The sequence below is a fragment of the Neltuma alba genome, unplaced genomic scaffold (genome assembly GCF_004799145.2).
Source record: "Neltuma alba isolate B1F8T4 unplaced genomic scaffold, ASM479914v2 tig00006433_pilon, whole genome shotgun sequence".
In the NCBI taxonomy this organism is placed as follows: Eukaryota; Viridiplantae; Streptophyta; class Magnoliopsida; order Fabales; family Fabaceae; genus Neltuma; species Neltuma alba.
Genome location: NW_021634464.1, coordinates 46203 through 64108, shown reverse-complemented (window position 1 = coordinate 64108; position 17906 = coordinate 46203). Strand labels below are relative to the sequence as shown.

The window sequence follows — 17906 nt, the reverse complement described above, 5'->3', positions numbered from 1 at the left end:
GAAATTTTTCTTTACTTTTCTGAATTTTGAAATTCAAAAATGAAAATTAGACAATCAGAGGCACCCAACTAATGAACGGTCTTTTGCTCATTAACAAAGGTGACGTTATTCTTTTCCAATAATATCTCACCACATTTCCCAGTATAATGGGAAAAGACCTCAACGAAGCCAGCACCCAACCTGTACCATTAATAAGCTCCAAAATAAGCTCCTATTCGTAGCTTATTTCCAACCCATGATAAGCCAGCTTATTTTTCAATAAGCCCGATACATTTTAAGCCCTCCCAAATATCATCAGAATTTCTAATCGGGCTTATGCCCAAAATAAGCAGCTTATGGGCTAATTTAAGCTCTGCCAAACAGGCACTGAATTGAAATGGAAATGACTATTCAACGGTAAACGCCAAAATTATAGAATGATTCCAACAAAATGAATCTGGCAGATTGGCTAGAGTTTGGCTAGCCTAACAAACATCAATTTAGAAGTCATTGATGCCGTGCTTGAACCTATTTATACGTTCTTGGAGTGAGGCAACCACCCCTAATTTGGATCTTTTCTAAAACCTTCCGGAGAATGGCCTGGAATTTGGAATTCAACCTTCAAGATTAGTCAAAAATAAAGAAACGAGTCTAGATTTTACAGTCATATTAAGTTCAAAGGCCGAAGGAAATTCCTAATGGTCAGATTCCATTCTATTTCACACCAGTCCATTTATTTCCGTGATAAAATAATACTGCAAGACCAAATTCACAACTTAATTATTATTAATATACATTTAATAATCAGACTACGAGTATTTAACAGCACTTACCACTCAAACAACACCAATTTACAAATAGAACAATGAGTATTTACCATTAGTAGTCCTTAAAAATAAAATATTCGTGAACTTGGCCCTCCAGCATAATTTTCCCTAATTCCATTCTCATCCTCTTTCTATGAATGAAAGAGGCCCTAAGGAGAAAGAACCAAAATTTTGATTTGAAGTTTCACAATTAACCAAAATCAACCAGTTTTTAAATTTTATAATAATATCAAGTTCAGCACGCTCAGAGTAGCAAATCAATTCTTAAGTCTGAAGATAACATCGCTTAAAATTCAAGCAAGATACAAAGGTTTGTATAGGTTCTCATATATTCATGGAATTGTACAGAAGCCCAGCATCACATTGCCAACCATCTGCAGCATGCACCACAAAAACTATCAAGAAAATGTCAACCCAACGGAGAAACAATCATCTTGCGAAGAAAATCTTACTATTAAACCACTTTACCTCATCTGCCATGTCTTGGAGACAAATCAGCAGACCTTGATCTTGACCCAATGGGTGATCTTGATGCTCTGCGTGGTGATTGTCCCCACTGGCCTCGTGCAGCCTCAGATTCATACATAGATTTCCTTTTATAGGATATACAAGGAAAACACAATCAACTCCCTAAAATCAGGAAAAGGACAGAAACAACGCATGTAACCAAGAGCTAAAAACACAAGCACACGTCAAAGACTCACTCATCATATCCATTGGCAGCATGATAATCTGGGCCATTGCCATAACCTGGAGAATATGACCTGCGCTTTTGATCACCATCTCGCTCCACAGAAGGACCTCTTGGTGACCTAGGATGCACACCACGTGGTCTAGGGGAAACAGAATAGTCACCTCGCCTTCTAGTGGTAGGAGAGTAGGACCTGACAATGTCAAATCACAAGCATGATCAAATGCCTCTATGATGCTATAGAACAAAATGTTTTCATATTCTAGACCTCACCTTGAATGGTATCTACTTCTAGAACCAGAGTGATAACGTGGGGAGCGTGATCTTGACACTGAACGAGATCGGGATCGTCCTGATACATATTAGATTAAGAACAGATTCCATAAAATATACAATACAAAAACCTCATTCATTTAAAGGGTTTCCAATGTTAAATGAGTTTAGTTTGTCAGTGATAGTGAAGAAAAATATAAAGTAAATGTCCTCCAGGTGAGTGGAAAAGGCTTCAATACACAAAATAGATTTATTATTAAAGCACGTCCTGAGGAAGGTGCCTAAACCATGTCCTTGATTTGATCCATGTTGATAACCATTTTTTGGGCCAAAACTAAGTCATATCAATCATTGATTCAATCCCCCAGTCCATCATGAAAGCAGCCTACAAGCCCCTAATTAAACAGCTTTTAATAAGCTAATTAGAAGAAATGGTAGACAAGAAAATTCCAATAAATGAAATTACTTTTCAACAACTCAAGGTCAATGATGCAATCCGGACACCACTGAAGAGGACAGACTTCAACATAAATGCAACAGACTTTGCATGAACAAAACAAGACAATTGAGTATCAGGTATGATTGGAAGTCAGCAAGTACATCATGGATAAGTCTTGAACCTTTATATATGAAATTTATCTATTATATAGAAAACATAAAGCGTTGTTTTGAAATGTCAGATTAGCAGTCCAGAACGACTACATATACACCTGTCCTGTTCCTTCCGGAAAAGTGTAATGGCCTAGTGGAACCTATTCGTATTTGATGAATCATAAATTTTGACAGAACTTTAACAAAACCTACACCCAAAATCGGTGATACGAAGAGCTCCCCGAATTTTATAACAAATATCAATATATAATCAGTGGTAAAATTTGAACTTGCAATTCATTCTTTTGTATATATCTAAACATGATAAACAACATAAACTTCACGCGCACCCAACAAATATGATAACTCTAATGAAGCAAGGGGGAAAAAAATCAGATTGCATTGACTGGAAGCTGCTTATTAACACTGCGGGGAACCTCTTCAGTTTTAGACAACAAGAAGTATTAATTCCGAAAATCACTGCAGTTTGGAATATTTAAAAAAATCAATTTTTGAAACAACATACCATAATAAGCTGACCTTCGCCCCCCATAGCTTCCTGGTCCTCTGTATAAGGTAAATGATACAAATATAATTAAAGAGAACTATCTTAGACATGAGACAAATATGTTGTTTTCACCATAAGAAAGCAAGACATCAAATAAAAAGTAGAAGAAATACCTTGTCCTTGACTTCTGACGCATCTCCTCTGGTCTTTTCCTTGACTCTGCAGCAACAACTACAGATATTTCCCTTCCAGCAAAAATCTGTCCATTCATATGATACTGCGCCTCTGAAGCATCATAAGGATCCACAAATTGCACAAATGCAAAACCACGAGGCTCTCTGTATAGGAGAAACAAGTAGACCACCATTATAAGAATGTTAGACCAAACACTGGCAAAACTACACTGTAGATTACACTTATGGTTCAGAATTTGCATACCCAGTAATCACTGCAAATTACATTACTTAGTAATAAATATAGCATTCACTAGAAAATGTGTAACTGCAGAGACATGAACACAGCAGGATGTTGAATTAACCAAAGCCGCTAAAATCCAGGCTCAGTGGCTGACCTTTTTCTATACATTCAAGTAGTAAAGGCAACTTCAAAAAGGCAAGTGACTTGAAAATTCTTCAACACTTGAATTTATAAGCAATTGAATTCAACGTTCCCACAAACTTAAAAACATCTTCATGAAGTCTTCAATAGGACAAGTATCAATCTTCTTCCATCAAACTTCTATTGATAGTGTAATTATCTAAGTTCTCTTCACATAGGAACACTCTTCGCATGAACATTTATAAACTTGGGAACCAATATGTTAGGCAATGATAAACAGTGAGAGTGGATCTCCTCAATTGTGGGGCTTGGTCTTGTTATACTTCAATTTCAAACCAACATACCCCCTGACAAACCAGTACAAAATTAATTCATGAATGGAAAGTAAAATATTTAGGAAAACAATAAAATTCAGTTCAACAGAAAGAAACATCTGTCCCCTACTTTGACAATGATTTAAGAGGACAAAAAATACAAGAAAACCAATAATTGACTGACAATTCAATTATTCTTACCAATCTGGAGAGTTTCACCTGCAAGTATTCAGTAAATTCTTTCATGAAATATTATATACTTATATTTCATACAAGGTCAAAATCTTAGCATAGCTGCAAAAGGAAGACACTAATCACAGATGCATAACACTCCCCGATTATTGCTTAATACAAGTTTAAGGCACATACTCAGAGTAAAATATTCCCGCCAAGGTAGCTAGTAGCAGCTCAAGTGAACCTCAAAGTATAACGAAACTAATTCTGGGTGCTTAATTAGAATCTAGAGGTAATAAATACAGTAATCATAAGCTTTATCAACTATTACAAATGAGCGGCTATCAGTATTACTTGCTCTCAACCTTTACTTTTAGTGATGCTCAAAGTTGCAGTGAGCCTCTATCAGTATCTGTTGTTGCAAAAGTGCCACATTGCCGTGGAAGGCAAAATTCGAGCCACTTTATACTAGCAATGGCACTCAATCGGCAAGCAAGACTATAATGCCCCAGCTTACTAAATTGACACGAAGATTTACACACTTTGACTTCAGAACACGAAAGAGATATAGTAATGACGAGGGGGGAAACTAAAGCAGGCCAATGCGAGAGATCACCCGTTTCCCTGAAATATAACTCACCCAGTGTAATAGTCCTTCGGTAGATAGACATCCCGGACGGGTCCAAATCGCTCAAATGGAACTCGAAGTTCCTCAGGTCTGAAAACAATGATAGAATAGGATAACATGAGAGTCGAGATAATAAGATTTACAGCATGCATGCACAGCACAATCACATATAAATAATTTTACCGGCAATCGAGAGGAATGTTGCGAACCAAAAGGCTCCCATGATTTTGTTCCCTTCGTCTACCTCCACCATATCCCCTCCTGGGAGGGCTTCTCCCTCCCCCACCATATCCTCTCCTAGGAGGACTATAGTATGCTGGACTGTATCTCCGCATCTTATCGCCTAATAGTGATACAAAGTTTGCAAATTTAAGCAACAATATTAAAAACACAAATTACAAAGACCAACTGATGATAATTACCTCGTCAGAACATCAAACATAAAAATCAAATATACAGGTAAAGGGAACATGAATCATTTAAATTGATCAGATAAAAGACGAGACTGAGACGCTCAAGGCCCGCCAAAAGTCTAAGTTTCACAAGTGGGACTAATGAAGATTGATATATCAAGATCAACTTCAAAAACAGCTGAAACGTGCAAAAGCAATACAAATCAAACCAACACAATATTCATCTGCTTCGTGTATCATAAAGGATGAAATGGAATACCAATGATTACCTTCGCAACAGCGCCTGAGAGTGCGAGAGAGAGAGGAAGACCGAGCTCAGAAGTCAATTGGATTCCGTCCCTGAAAACAACAGCGAACCTTCTTATTTAAACCCTAGATGCCGGAACCGCGTCGTTTCGGCTGGGAAAACAAAAGGGGAATTCAACTTGGGCGAGAAAGCGAAACCCAACCAGCTTAATTTCAATTTGGGCTCCAAAAATTGGATTCGGAACTTAACTAACGAAGCCCACAGAACTTAGGCCCATAAAATTTGTGCTCTCGGGGGAAGAAAATCCATCAGCTTTCTTGTATCTTCTACTTTATTTTTTTAATCATAAAAGTGTGGTTCTAATCATATAATTTTATATAAAATTTTAGTTTTATCTGTTAATTTTATAAAATATTTGTAGTCCTCTGAACCCATTATTATTAGTCTCAGATCATAATTTTTGTGTGTCAATTATTATTATTTTTAGACATTAAACATAATTTGTCAGTATTTGAAAATATTTTGTTAGCATTTAAAATTGATGACAGAATTTTTATTAATTAAATTAATAAATTTTTAGTCATATGACTGAAAAAATACTATTTAAAATTAAGAAATTAAAATAAAATCTTACAAAAATTAAAAATATACTTTTGCGTTTTTCTAGTTAAACAAACTCGATTTCAAGTTATATTATTATGTGTAATTACAATGTCAATAATCAATAAATTTAAAAATCACTTGTTTTAATTAGAGGTTTATAAATCATTTTTGGACAAATTACTTAGTTATATATATTTTTTATTATTGAATTTTCAATCCAGACATGTAGGCGCATGATGATGTATATCATGGTTAAAAAGCACGTGTTTTAATTAAGAATTAAGAAAATTTGTATTATAAATATAATTTTATTCTCTTAAATATCGGGTCCACACACAATTCCATATTTTCTTTTTGGTATTATCTAGAAGGAGATTAAACGTAAATACTTGAGAAGGAAACTTTGTGACGATAAATTAAAGGCACAAACAACCCAGTAGTAGTCTTTATTACTACACAACATCAATATTAAAATTACTGATCATAAACAGACAAAAAAAACCACAATCCCAAAAGCATCACAAACATATTATCCAACAATTTTGCCTAAGGAGTGCAGTTTTTATTTCTATCTTCTCATATCCTTCGACCAATTTCATGTTGTCTTTTCTTCATTTTGGGAAGTCAATTGATACCACTGAAATTGGAGGAAGTGTGACGTTCATGTTAGCCTGAGGATTCTCCAATAGACTTTTCGATGGTACAACCTATATACAAAGTCACACACAAACATATATATGTAAGTGTAATTTCAGAATGAGCTTTAAATTTACACTAATTTTCTCCAGTAAATAACTTAATACTCAAAATGATTTTTTAAAAAAATCATAAATACCTTAACGGGATTGTAAAAGCTATTCTCGTCTCTAACATTGCCAGAAGTGAGCAATGTAAGTGTGGAGCCAGAGAGATCCATATTGGAGTCCAAGCCATCAATTTTAATGCTAAGAGTGGTTGCTCGGTTAGCAAAATTCACAACCTAACAGAAGCATTTCAAATCTATATTAAGCTAAAAATTAACTCCCAAATAATTAATTTTAACTCCAGAATTGAATATACCTTAATTCTCAAATAATTCCTATGATTCGCCTTATCTTGCCAAACAATTGCAGATGCGACAATAGAGGACGGGGCTTTGAGTTTTGAGTTAACATATGTTGCTCCACTTGATTCTGTGAAAAGTCGTTGCAGCCAATAACTAGGAATTCCGTAGCTTCGATACGAATCAAACACAATGGCATCTGGTCTCCATCTATATATTCACACAAAATTACCTAATTTCAATCGAAGTGCATGCATAAAATTTATATACCAAAGCAATTAATTCAAATGTATTACTTTTGGTCATTATAATTCACAAAAAGTGGTGCATAAGAGACCATTTCCACAAGATCACTGCAGCATAAATATCAATATGTTAGCGTTTGAGCCATAGAAAATATAACCATTTAAGTCATTAAAACATATTCAATGATTTTAAGGAATAATAAACCTGTTCTTCTCTAATCCCATGAGGAATGCGGCTTCTCCTAAGGCAGATAAGAGGGATCCAAATCCGGCATCTTCTCTCCATACAGCGTACTCACTAATAAAAGCCTTCGCGCCAATGCGTCTTACAGAATCAAACTTGTTGTATTTTGAGAAAATATCCTCAGCAGTTGTATAAATATGATAGTCAAACAAATCCGCTGGGTGATCCAATGGTTTCACAGTAGCATCACAATTTGAGATTATTTGCATATCTGGATAGTGATGCTTGATGGCTTTATAAAATTTAAGATAATTCCCTTGATAATTATACATGTCACAATCCTCATTTCCTATAGCAACATATTGTAGATCAAATGGTTTAGGATGTCCCAAAGAAGCTCTAATCTTGCCCCACTTTGATGTGACTGGACCTTTAGCAAATTCTATACCATCAAGAGCTTCCTGTTAAATGATTAATGCAAAATATTAGTCCAACTTAATCAATTAAAAATAAAGAGGAAGTAAGAATTTTTAAATTATACTTGAACAAAAGGACCAATCTCAGTTGTATTGATTTCTTCTTGGCGAGCAATTCCAGCATTAAATACCCATACTGGTAGTGCATCAAGGTCTTCTGCAAGCTTTTAAAACACAACAAATTGTAACAATTTATCGATTATTGCTTTTTTTACATACAGAAGAACAAAATAATATAATGGACTGGAAAAAACTTAAAGGACATACTTGAAACATCTCTAGAAAACCCAAACCATCATCCGTCCAATAATCCCATGGATCATTAAAGTGACCAGGTCTATTTTCCCAAGATCCAATGGTTTCTTTCCACCTAAATGCATTTCTCAATTTTTGCCCTTCAACATAGGTACCACCTGATGCAATGCAAGATATAATTAATAATTAAATTAATTATAACATCTTTAAAAAATACAAATTCAGAGGATGCATAATTTTACATTAACATCATAGATACCTGGGAAACGAACAAATTTTGGTTTCAAATCTGCTACCATTTGATATAAGTCCTTCCGAAAACCATGTCCCTAAAATAATAAAAAAAGGAAATTTAAACATAAAGAGAAGTATAAAATAACAAATATGTAATTTAATATAATTAAAAAATTCTATTTCAAATATTACGGACATTATAGGTGTCTGTTGGCATAGCTGAGACTTGATCCAACCAAATCACTCCCTTTTTTGTGGTTGTAATTTGCAAACTAGAATTAAAATCCGATCCAATGGCTTCAAGAGTAGTTTCCATCCTTCTCCACTTTGAAACATCACTTGCAGATGCCCTGCATGAATCCATCAGTCAAGTAGCTGATACACACACACACGCATATAATAATTACCAAAGAGAGTAAAGGCAATCAATAACCTGATATTAGTAGAAGCTAGTTCATGGCCAAGTGTTCCTTTGAATGAGACTTTCAAATCAATTGGTCCTAATGCTCTAACGTAGAAGATCACTTTGTAATTTTTCCCTTCTTCAATAGACTAGGGGAACAACACATGCAAATAAGATAAAGAATTAATCTAAGATAGTTCAACCACAAGGAAAATAATGATATATAATCAAGAGCTAAAAAACATAGTCATACCATGCCCCAAAATCCAGGTTAGAGAGGCCAACACCATGTGGGCAATCTTTAGAAGATTCACAGAGGATATCAAGTCTCACTGCAACTTTATTACGAGGAAAAGGAGAGGCAAGCTGCGTTTCTACACGAACAGTGGATTCATTTCCAACAATTGACCAAGGTGAAATACTTGAAGGAACACTTGTTCCACCAGCTTCAAATCCTTCAAAATCATAAGCTTGCATTTACTTAGTTATCAAAACATTACATTGCAAAAGGGAGAAAGGGTTTGAATCCTTGAGAGTTAGGCGAACTGAAAGTTGTATAATTAATCACCTCTATTCCTTACAAGTTCTGACCATAACCCTCCAGATCCAGCATGATTAATCTCCTGTAAAACAATCATTTGGTTAATTACTTATACAATATTGTGTGTATAAAACAAATGATGCAAAACATATGTTTGTGTCAACCTCGAAAAATACTCCAAAAAAGTGTTTAGAAATTGGCCATCCAGATTCAAGATTTACAGACAGCGATGCGTGCTTTGCCTTGTGCTCTGCATTGCATAGAGAAGCAAAGGCAAAGAATATGAACAGAAGAACAAAAGCTCTGAAAGATGGCATCTTTACGTAATACAGACAATAATTCACACTTAGGATTGCGTCTATTTCATTTGTGCTAACAAGTATTTATAACCAAAGAGGTGATTAATTAGGATCAAAATAGACTTGTTATAGCTTTCTTTTTTGGACCAAGTGATGGACTTATTATGGTTAATAGAGATCTTATCCTATTTCCTTTCTTTCCATTTATCCTAATAAGAGATATAACCTTACGTGTCTCCTCGTTTCTTTATTTTTTCTTCTGGTTTTTCGCAATTGTTTCTATGTGTATTCTTTAATGTATTAATCTAGTTCTGTGCTGCAAATGTTAAAAACTGTATATTTTTTTTAGTGACGCATAAAATTTCTTTCGGCCAACCTAAAGTATAAATTAATCTTCGAGATTATTACTATTTTCAGACTTCTAATTATCCGCACATTCTTTAGCGTATTTAATTATGTGATAATCAAGGAAATCCTTGTGTACATTGTGTTTGATAAATTTTTTTTAGAGTGGATATATCCAGGTAATTTCGGGAAACAAAATTTATATTGAATGAAGGTTTATCCAAAATTACAATTTTTTTCAAATCAAATGAATGTTGTAAAACATTAAAATCAAACATATATCATAATCAAAAAAAAAAAAATCAAACGTATATCTTTGACATTTAAGTCATCAATTAAATGTGAGTTTCTCCACATTTACTTTCATGACATTCGATTTTGCGTGAATGAATCAAATATTAAAGCATATTAAATTTTGGTTTCCTGATATATGAATATTACGAGAAAATATAACTTTTTTGGGGTGCAATTCAAAAGCAATCAGATTTGATGTTATCTTTTCCTTAAGATGGTAAAATGAAGACATTGAATGGGTTGAAGTAAAGCCTTATCAAATACATGTCATATCATATGTACAATGTTTTTTCAAAAAAAAAAAAAACATGAACATTTGATATGTTTTTATGATACTTACTTATTCATGATCCTTTTTTATATATTCATTTATTTTTTTGCCAACCACGATTCTTTTTTATGTTGTTTGTTTTAATTAAGATTTATAGGTGACTCATGAACCATATTAAAATTTCACATTGTGCTGCAATTACGCTTATAAAGAGTGGATCTGTATTCTGCTTTTCAATTTTTCAAAACTAAATGAATCATTATTGAATTGATATATACTTATTTGGAATTCATTAGTCTTATTCTTTTCAGGTCAGCACTCAAAACTGACTAGTTTGGCTGTAATCGGATTGTAATTGAATTGACCATGATAAATTAATATAATTTTAATTTAATTTGTACAGAAAACTATTAAATGGAAAACCAAAAATTATATTCATTATTGTTTTACTAATTTTGAATTGTCTTTAAAGGGCTGAACTTTTTCGAACCTGGTAAGAAATTAAGATTTGATTTGCAAACTCACAAACCAAAGAGGCTGAGTCAGTACCTATAGCTTTTAAAAGTATGTCCATTTCACATTATAATGGGAATGTGGTAGGTAAAATTCTCAAAAGTACTAAAGTCTAGTTCTTGCTAAGATTGTTGATATTTTATTTTGTATAAAGTGGGAATATTACAATGAAGTATATTCTAATTCATTAAATACATGTTAGTTAAAAAAATTTGGCAAATTACTTTTTTTTACTACCAATTATATCCTTTATAAAGAATTCAAACTCGTAACCTCAGGTTTGAGAAAAATTTCATAAAGACATTATTAGATTATAAGATTCTGGCTAGTGAATTGCTATTCCATTAAACTAGCTAATACATGTTTGTCTACTTTAAATCATCGTAATAGATAGGAATATCATTATATTAAATGTATAATATATAATTTTGTAATTTAATAATTAACAATGGGGTCCAAATTGAAGGGTGATGCAAGGAAATATGACCCATTTATATCAATCTTGTTGAACCATTGCTCGTGCTTTTGTGTTGAGATTTTATTATTATATTTAGTATTATTGTCATCATTATTATTGAATGGCTGCTCTTTACCCATAATAATTTGCAGTACAATGCAATATTTAGAACTTATGACTAGCTAGTTGATAGGTGGCCACTCTTCCACTGAGGGCAAAATGGGAAATTACATTCCAATATTCTCAGCCTATGACTTGAATGAATTTGAAGTTTCCTTGTAACTCTCGGAACTTCTTCATAATAGCTCCATTCCATGTCTTGTTTCATAGGGACCTGCTTTATTTTTCATTATATTCTATCTATATATATACACTACATATGTTACAAATAATTAAATTCCATAAATATATAAGAAGCCGGTTAAAGGCATAAATATATGAATATGTATTTTTTCTTAATATATTCGTATTTATAGAGAGGCTGGGCGAGAAAAAATAACTAAAAAAAAAAGAGAGAATAATTAAAAAAAAGAGGCAAGTTATACAGGTAAATTGTAACTTAATTATAAAAAGGATGCTAATAACATGAATATTATACGAAAAATCACAAATAAAGACTCCTGAATTATTAAAATTACACAGAGGTAACTTAAATAAGCAAAATTATCATGAGGGACCTAGTCCCATATTGTAAATATGAAATCTTGACGAAATGTTTGAAATACACTTCAGCTAAATGACAAGTTGACTATAGAAAATGACAAGTTCACTTTAGGGAATGATAACTTCAGTAGACCAAATCACAACTTGGTTGAAGGTATGCCAAATAATGAGTTGACTATGGAAAATAACAAGTTTATTTTAGCAAATGACAATTTCAATAGACCAAATTACAACCTGACTGAGTGGCATTTCAGACATTTCATCAAGATTTCATATTTGCAATATAGGACTGAGTCCTTTATGGTAATTTTGCTTATTCAGGTGACCTCTGCGTAATTTTAACAATTTAGGGATATTTATTTGTCATTTTCCTAATATTATAGTGCGGGGAGCACTAATTTCTTCACCATTAAATAGCATTAACGTCATTCAAGGATATACTGCCAATTCATACAGAATGGAAGAATGAAAAGCACTCAACATTGAGGAAGTGTGGTTAGAGTGCCATAGATGGTGCTAAATTGGTAACTCACTTTCAAAATGTTTTATTAACATTAAGAAAAACCTAAATTTTATTAACTTTGTCTTAAGATTTGATAATTTAATTTTGCCTCTATTTAATGTATACACTTTTTAAAAAAATAATCTACACAATAATAGTAAAATGTGAAGTAGTGTATTTATGTTAAAAATTTAAGAATCAAAATAAAACTTCTCTGTTTATTTTATAAATAAGATTAGAGTACTTCATACCTCTAGCAAATCCAACGGCCAATACCTCAAACGCTAATCACAAATTCACGGCATCTCCACAAAATATCACCGGTAGAATTTCGAGTTTTTTAAGACTATATTATATGGTATCTCCAAAAAGAAAAAAAGACCTTCTGATGCACAATATAAGTTTTTTCTCTGATAATAAGTAGAATTTTTATAACATCTAGAGCATTTTTTTTTTTTTCTATGACAAGGGTAAATTTATGAAGGACAACAAATTTTTTCTTACGTCAACTTCTATCCTACCACCATTTTAAGTTTGTATGATTTTTTTTTGGCCACAACTCTTAGTCTGTACTAGTATGACAGTTAAATTGGATCTATGACCTATATATTATGAAATAAAGGAGTATATAAATAAGAATTTTAATTGTCTGAATCAGGAATTCTAGGAGAGAACAGAAGTTAAATTGAGTCTGGTATTCTATTGCTTTGCTTGTCAAAGACGTGCTTACATGCAACGTTTGTTAATTTTTTTTAAGACTAAATAATCTTTAGTCTCTCAAATTTATTCTCATTTTTGTTTTGATTCCTCATATTTCAAATCATAGGTTTTACTCTCTCAAGGAGTAAAATGATCTAAGTTTTTATTAGATTATAAAGACTAATATTTTAAATACGAAAAATTAAAGGACCAAAACTTATAATTTGAAATTTGAAAGACCAAAAATAAAGTGGGTACAAACTTGAAAAACCAATGTTTGTATTAACCCATTCTTTTATTACTATTTAAAAACAATCCATTCATTAATCATAATTTAATTGACATGGTTTATATCAAAATTTTCCAGCAAATAAAAACGTTTACATCAATTTTTTGGCCAAAATATCAAATTTTAAAAATTGTGTCGCTGCCAAGAACGTGAAAAGAATATTAAAGTTAACGTTACACAAGACTCAATGGCTCATGTTATAAACTTTTTTTTTAATTTAGTTAGCAAATTCGTTTTCTTCCACTATCACATCTACATTTTTCATCCCTCACAATCTCTCACCACCACCGCGAACATGATATCTAGTTTGGCATATAACGAATCAAAAAGATGAACAGCAATCACCTATTTCCTGAAGCCAATAAAAAGGATCGAAGCACGAGTTCAATCCAATCAACTGCAATGATAACGACCGAACACTAAAATAGAAACCAAATGAGACTGCCAATGGATATATATACATTAACGATCACTGGTGCAGTACAAAATGAAATCATATCAGCACATCATTGAGCAGTACAGCAGAAAATACATAAGACGAAAGGAGGGGAAAAGCAATAGGAGGGAGGAAATCCAGAGAATCTGGCCAGAGGGAATAACAACCAAAATCATGCACCCCCTCCCTTAACGGTTTTTGCCGTATTATATAGGAGCGTCCTCTCCTAATTCCCGAAGCATCCAGGGCCTTTTCTTCATCCGTTGGCTTCTACGCAGACCAATATTCTGATTTGGGCTTTTAGCAGCACCACTCTCTGAATCAGCGTGGCCCATTTGGTGTGGAGTCGTAACATCAACTTACCTAATCAGAACCGAGAAGCGGATGATCTTCGTCTAATAAGTACCAGCCTCATTCAAAGATTCATTAGTACTTCTCTGATGTTGTTTAGGGACGCTATCATTGCTTCTGCTTGAGCTACCTGTATCACTGGAATCCTGAACCAGTTCCAATGCTCCTACCACATCAGCCATGGTCGGTCTGAACTGGGGCTTATCAGACAGGCATTGAATCGCGATTTTGGCCACTTTCATGGCTTCGTGTACCAGGTACTGGCCTTTGATACGAGCATCCATAACTTGGAAAAACCAGCATTTGCTCGGAAAGTACTGCTTCGCCCATGCAACTAAATTCTGTTCCCCGGCTAGCCTGCTTCTGTCAAATGCACGTTTGCCTGACAGAATTTCAAGCAGAACAACCCCAAAACTGTATACATCACACTTCTTGATTAGGCGACCTTTAGAGAAAGACAATGGAGAAGGATTAGCAGTGTAAGATGCAGTACTGAACTACTGATGTTAAGATTATTTAAACTTAAGTTTTAATTATTAAGTGAAAGCAAGTGAATAAAGGAGCTCTCAATAAAGTGAAGTGAACTAGGAAGCAGCGGCACAGAACTTAGAAGTTTTGTTCTCAAAACACAACAATTCAATAAAGAACCAATGCAACCTCGAATTCTAGCTACTTGAAACAGACCACAGACATCTACAAAATGCATTTGTAATAATGAAATTGCATAGTCAATTTATGGTACACCGTACCTCAGGGATATGCTTGTGCATGTCTTTAAAATGTCCGTTTTAAAAAGTACATCAGCTGGTGCTAGTGTGAAAAGGATTTAATCAGTCCTATGGAAGAAAAAAGGGAGGAGGGGAAATATTTTCATGTGTTTTAAGATTAAATGGTTCACTTTCTGGATTCGACTTGCATTGCAAAACTTATAAAAAATAAACCCAGTTACAGTTCAGATGGCTAGCTACCCAATAATGCAGATGGTTTGAAAGTTAGTCAGAGGAATGAGCCTCTATTCAGGAGATTATTCTGCTAACAGTTAGCTCCAAAAAGGTAGGCCTTGAAATGAGGTGACAAAGGCAAGTGATACTCAATTGATGATGGTTGTTATGCGAAATGACACGCTATATACCAAACGAACAGCAACTGTGGAGACAGAATTACATGCGGAAAAAAAAAGGACATGACCCTTTTAGTGATCATAATTTAAGAACTACTCATCAATCTAAAAGATACCTGTGGCTGTATACTCAGGAGCAGCATAGATATGGGTTCCCGTGGCCCAGCAATGGCTCTCATCATCCAATGACCCATCCTTTGCCAAACAAGAATCAGATAGCTTTGCATTGAAGTTCTGATGACAATAAAATAGGATGTTAAAATGGCTAGTCTAGCTAACGACTTCTAATCTTGTAAGATCAATGGGATTTACATACTGAATCAAGCAAGATATGAGAAGCTTTTAAATCTCGATATATCACATTTACTTCATCGCTATGAAGAAATGCAAGAGCCTTGGCAGCATCAAGGGCAATTTTCTTACGGTTGCTCCAAGAAAGTGGTTCGACATGAGATATCCCTATTCGAAAAACAATAGATAATTGAAAGTTTGAATCTCTAAGGTACTAAATAATGCCAACCCACTGGCAATAATGGAAGGAACAATTAACAACTCACTTGGAGATAAATGATATTCCAAGCTACGTTTGGTCAAAAACTCATGTACCAAAAGCCGATGGTCATCCTCTAAGCAGCAGCCAAGCAATTTCACAATGTTAGGATGATGCAGCTGTCCCTGAACATTAATCTCTGTCTAAAGCACAAGACTAATTAGCGGCAACATAAAATAACAAAAAGCCTCTAAATGTCATCTATGCTTGGAGCAAATTTCTTTTTGCAAATAAGCCCAGGTAACCACAAAGTAACCTTCACCAACGATTCCTTGTGCCCTTGGAAGGCATCTTGGTTAAGCTTCTTCACAGCAATGGCAATCCCAGTGCCCGGTTTAGCAGGTGCAAGCGTCTGCTCATCAAGCCACCCCTTAAATACCTTACCAGATCCACCTTCGCCAACCATATTGTGGGGATGAAAGATCCTTGTAGCTGTTTTTAGCTCATCGTATTTGAAAATTTTCAATTGGGAGACCTTGTTGCTTCCACCAATCAAACCATCTTCTTGCTTGCTATCATGGGTTACATTCACAACTGCACATTCAGATTAAGACGTCCACTTCTCAAAACATTTATAAGAACACTAATTATAAACTAAGCTTCTGATGGCACTGGAACACCCGATCATATGACAAAAATTTATGATGCATTGTTTAGTTTTGAAAGGAGTCTGAAGGGTCCGAAACACTCGAACGTAAAATGTAGGCCGCGCGGAAATTAAACTAGTTAATTAAAAACTTTCCCATACATACCATCGTTGAAGGGTTTATTTCATTTCAACATAGTTCCTTTGTATATCGTACAGATAACAAAGCGACAGAGAAGAGAGAGACCCTTTATCTTCTTCCTCTACAAAGAATTAAGGAAAAAATCCACTATTTATAGACGCATATAAACTAGCTGGAGCATTTGTGGTATATGACTAAGTTACATGAATGAAAAGACAATTTTAAAAACCAAAGCCAAATCAATCTCAGAAAGCACCAAGCAAGCTGATGGAGCAAAAATTAATTAAGGAACTAGGAGAGAACAGCAATGTTACCATTGCATGAAGGGTTTTCAGATTTCATCCTCGCACTATAGCAGCAACCCATGACCGTGCAACTCAGAGCCCAGAATTGCTCCTTGCAATTTTCAGTGAACCCGCCAGCTTCAGAGTAGAAAGGATCGAAAATCCTTTATTTTAAAGATAAAAGATACAGTAGTCATTCTATCTTATTTATATCGTAAAATAAATCTTATCTTTAGAACTCGATAGGTATTAAGTAATGGGTCTTATATTTAAAAATAAAAAATTATAAGAATTAGTTTAATTTTTAATTGAGTTTTAATTATAAAATTTTAGTTTATTTGTCTCTCATATTTATTTATTGTTTTTTAAGATAATTTTTGTAGTAATTGTATATGCTAAAGGTTTTATGTTAAAACTAAAACACTTAATTAGAAAGAGTATTTTAAAAAAAAAAAATACATATTTATTATAAATAATTAACTTAATAAACTTTTTTAATTTATTTAAATTAACCAATCAGTTCTTATATTAAAAATTAGAAATATAATTATAAAGTGAAGGCTTTTTCACTGGTGAGGCAGCAATCGACTGTGCGGAGAAGGCTTTTTCACCGGTGAGGTGGCAACGACTGCGGAGACTCCATTCTCAAATATAACTACTGATGATGTAACTTCTATTTAACTACCATTTTTAGTTGAGAAAATTATTATCAGCTCTCAAGAAAAGAATTTAATTATTTTAAAATTTATCGATGAGTGAAGAATAAATAATTTTGCAATAAAAAATAATAATATGTTCAGATAACTTGTTATGAAGAATTTTTAATTTTTTTCCCCGAGATATCTTGATAATTTTCCTTTTGTATGATAGTTAAATTGGACATTTAGTCCTATGTCATGACATAAAGGAGTTTATAAAT

At 33.6% G+C, this 17906-nt stretch overlaps 2 protein-coding genes and 1 pseudogene across 4 annotated transcripts; all 3 read right to left on the bottom strand.

Moving 5' to 3' along the window:
• Positions 1 to 975: 975 nt before the first annotated feature.
• LOC114750392 (serine/arginine-rich SC35-like splicing factor SCL30) lies at positions 976 to 5302 on the bottom strand. 3 transcript variants are annotated; one of them, XM_028938991.1, is made up of 9 exons: positions 5226 to 5302; positions 4727 to 4886; positions 4556 to 4633; positions 3043 to 3207; positions 2888 to 2928; positions 1771 to 1849; positions 1511 to 1690; positions 1275 to 1399; positions 976 to 1201 (listed from the first exon to the last, which is right to left on the bottom strand). In XM_028938991.1, exons 2-8 carry the CDS (start codon positions 4876 to 4878, stop codon positions 1276 to 1278), a joined length of 819 nt encoding a protein of 272 aa, XP_028794824.1. In that variant the 5' UTR covers positions 4879 to 4886; positions 5226 to 5302; the 3' UTR covers positions 976 to 1201; position 1275. The 3 variants fall into 3 exon arrangements, with proteins under 3 accessions (XP_028794824.1, XP_028794822.1, XP_028794823.1); XM_028938989.1 differs by having other exon boundaries at positions 976 to 1180; positions 5226 to 5301; XM_028938990.1 differs by having other exon boundaries at positions 976 to 1180; positions 4727 to 4888; positions 5229 to 5294.
• Positions 5303 to 6417: 1115 nt separating this feature from the next.
• LOC114750395 (alpha-L-arabinofuranosidase 1-like) lies at positions 6418 to 9503 on the bottom strand (annotated as a pseudogene).
• Positions 9504 to 14349: 4846 nt separating this feature from the next.
• On the bottom strand, positions 14350 to 17124 carry LOC114750390 (receptor-like cytoplasmic kinase 176). Its single transcript, XM_028938987.1, has 6 exons — positions 17018 to 17124; positions 16232 to 16509; positions 15983 to 16118; positions 15742 to 15884; positions 15542 to 15659; positions 14350 to 14750 (listed from the first exon to the last, which is right to left on the bottom strand). The coding sequence occupies exons 1-6, from the start codon at positions 17067 to 17069 to the stop codon at positions 14350 to 14352; spliced, it is 1128 nt and encodes a 375-aa protein (XP_028794820.1). The 5' UTR covers positions 17070 to 17124.
• Between the last annotated feature and the right edge of the window lie 782 nt (positions 17125 to 17906).

Bases quoted from the DNA above. Each gene is read 5' to 3' on its own strand.
- LOC114750392 (XM_028938991.1), bottom strand. From the start codon at position 4,878: ATGCGGAGATACAGTCCAGCATACTATAGTCCTCCTAGGAGAGGATAT. The intron at 1,691-1,770 runs GTGAGGTCTAGA...TGACATTGTCAG, and splicing joins AGAAGTAGATACCATTCAAG to GTCCTACTCTCCTACCACTA. The intron at 1,400-1,510 runs GTGAGTCTTTGA...ATCCTATAAAAG, and splicing joins GCTGCCAATGGATATGATGA to GAAATCTATGTATGAATCTG.
- LOC114750390 (XM_028938987.1), bottom strand. From the start codon at position 17,069: ATGGGTTGCTGCTATAGTGCGAGGATGAAATCTGAAAACCCTTCATGC. The intron at 16,119-16,231 runs GTTACTTTGTGG...CTTGTGCTTTAG, and splicing joins ACAAGGAATCGTTGGTGAAG to ACAGAGATTAATGTTCAGGG. The intron at 15,885-15,982 runs GTGAGTTGTTAA...TTTTTCGAATAG, and splicing joins GGAATATCATTTATCTCCAA to GGATATCTCATGTCGAACCA.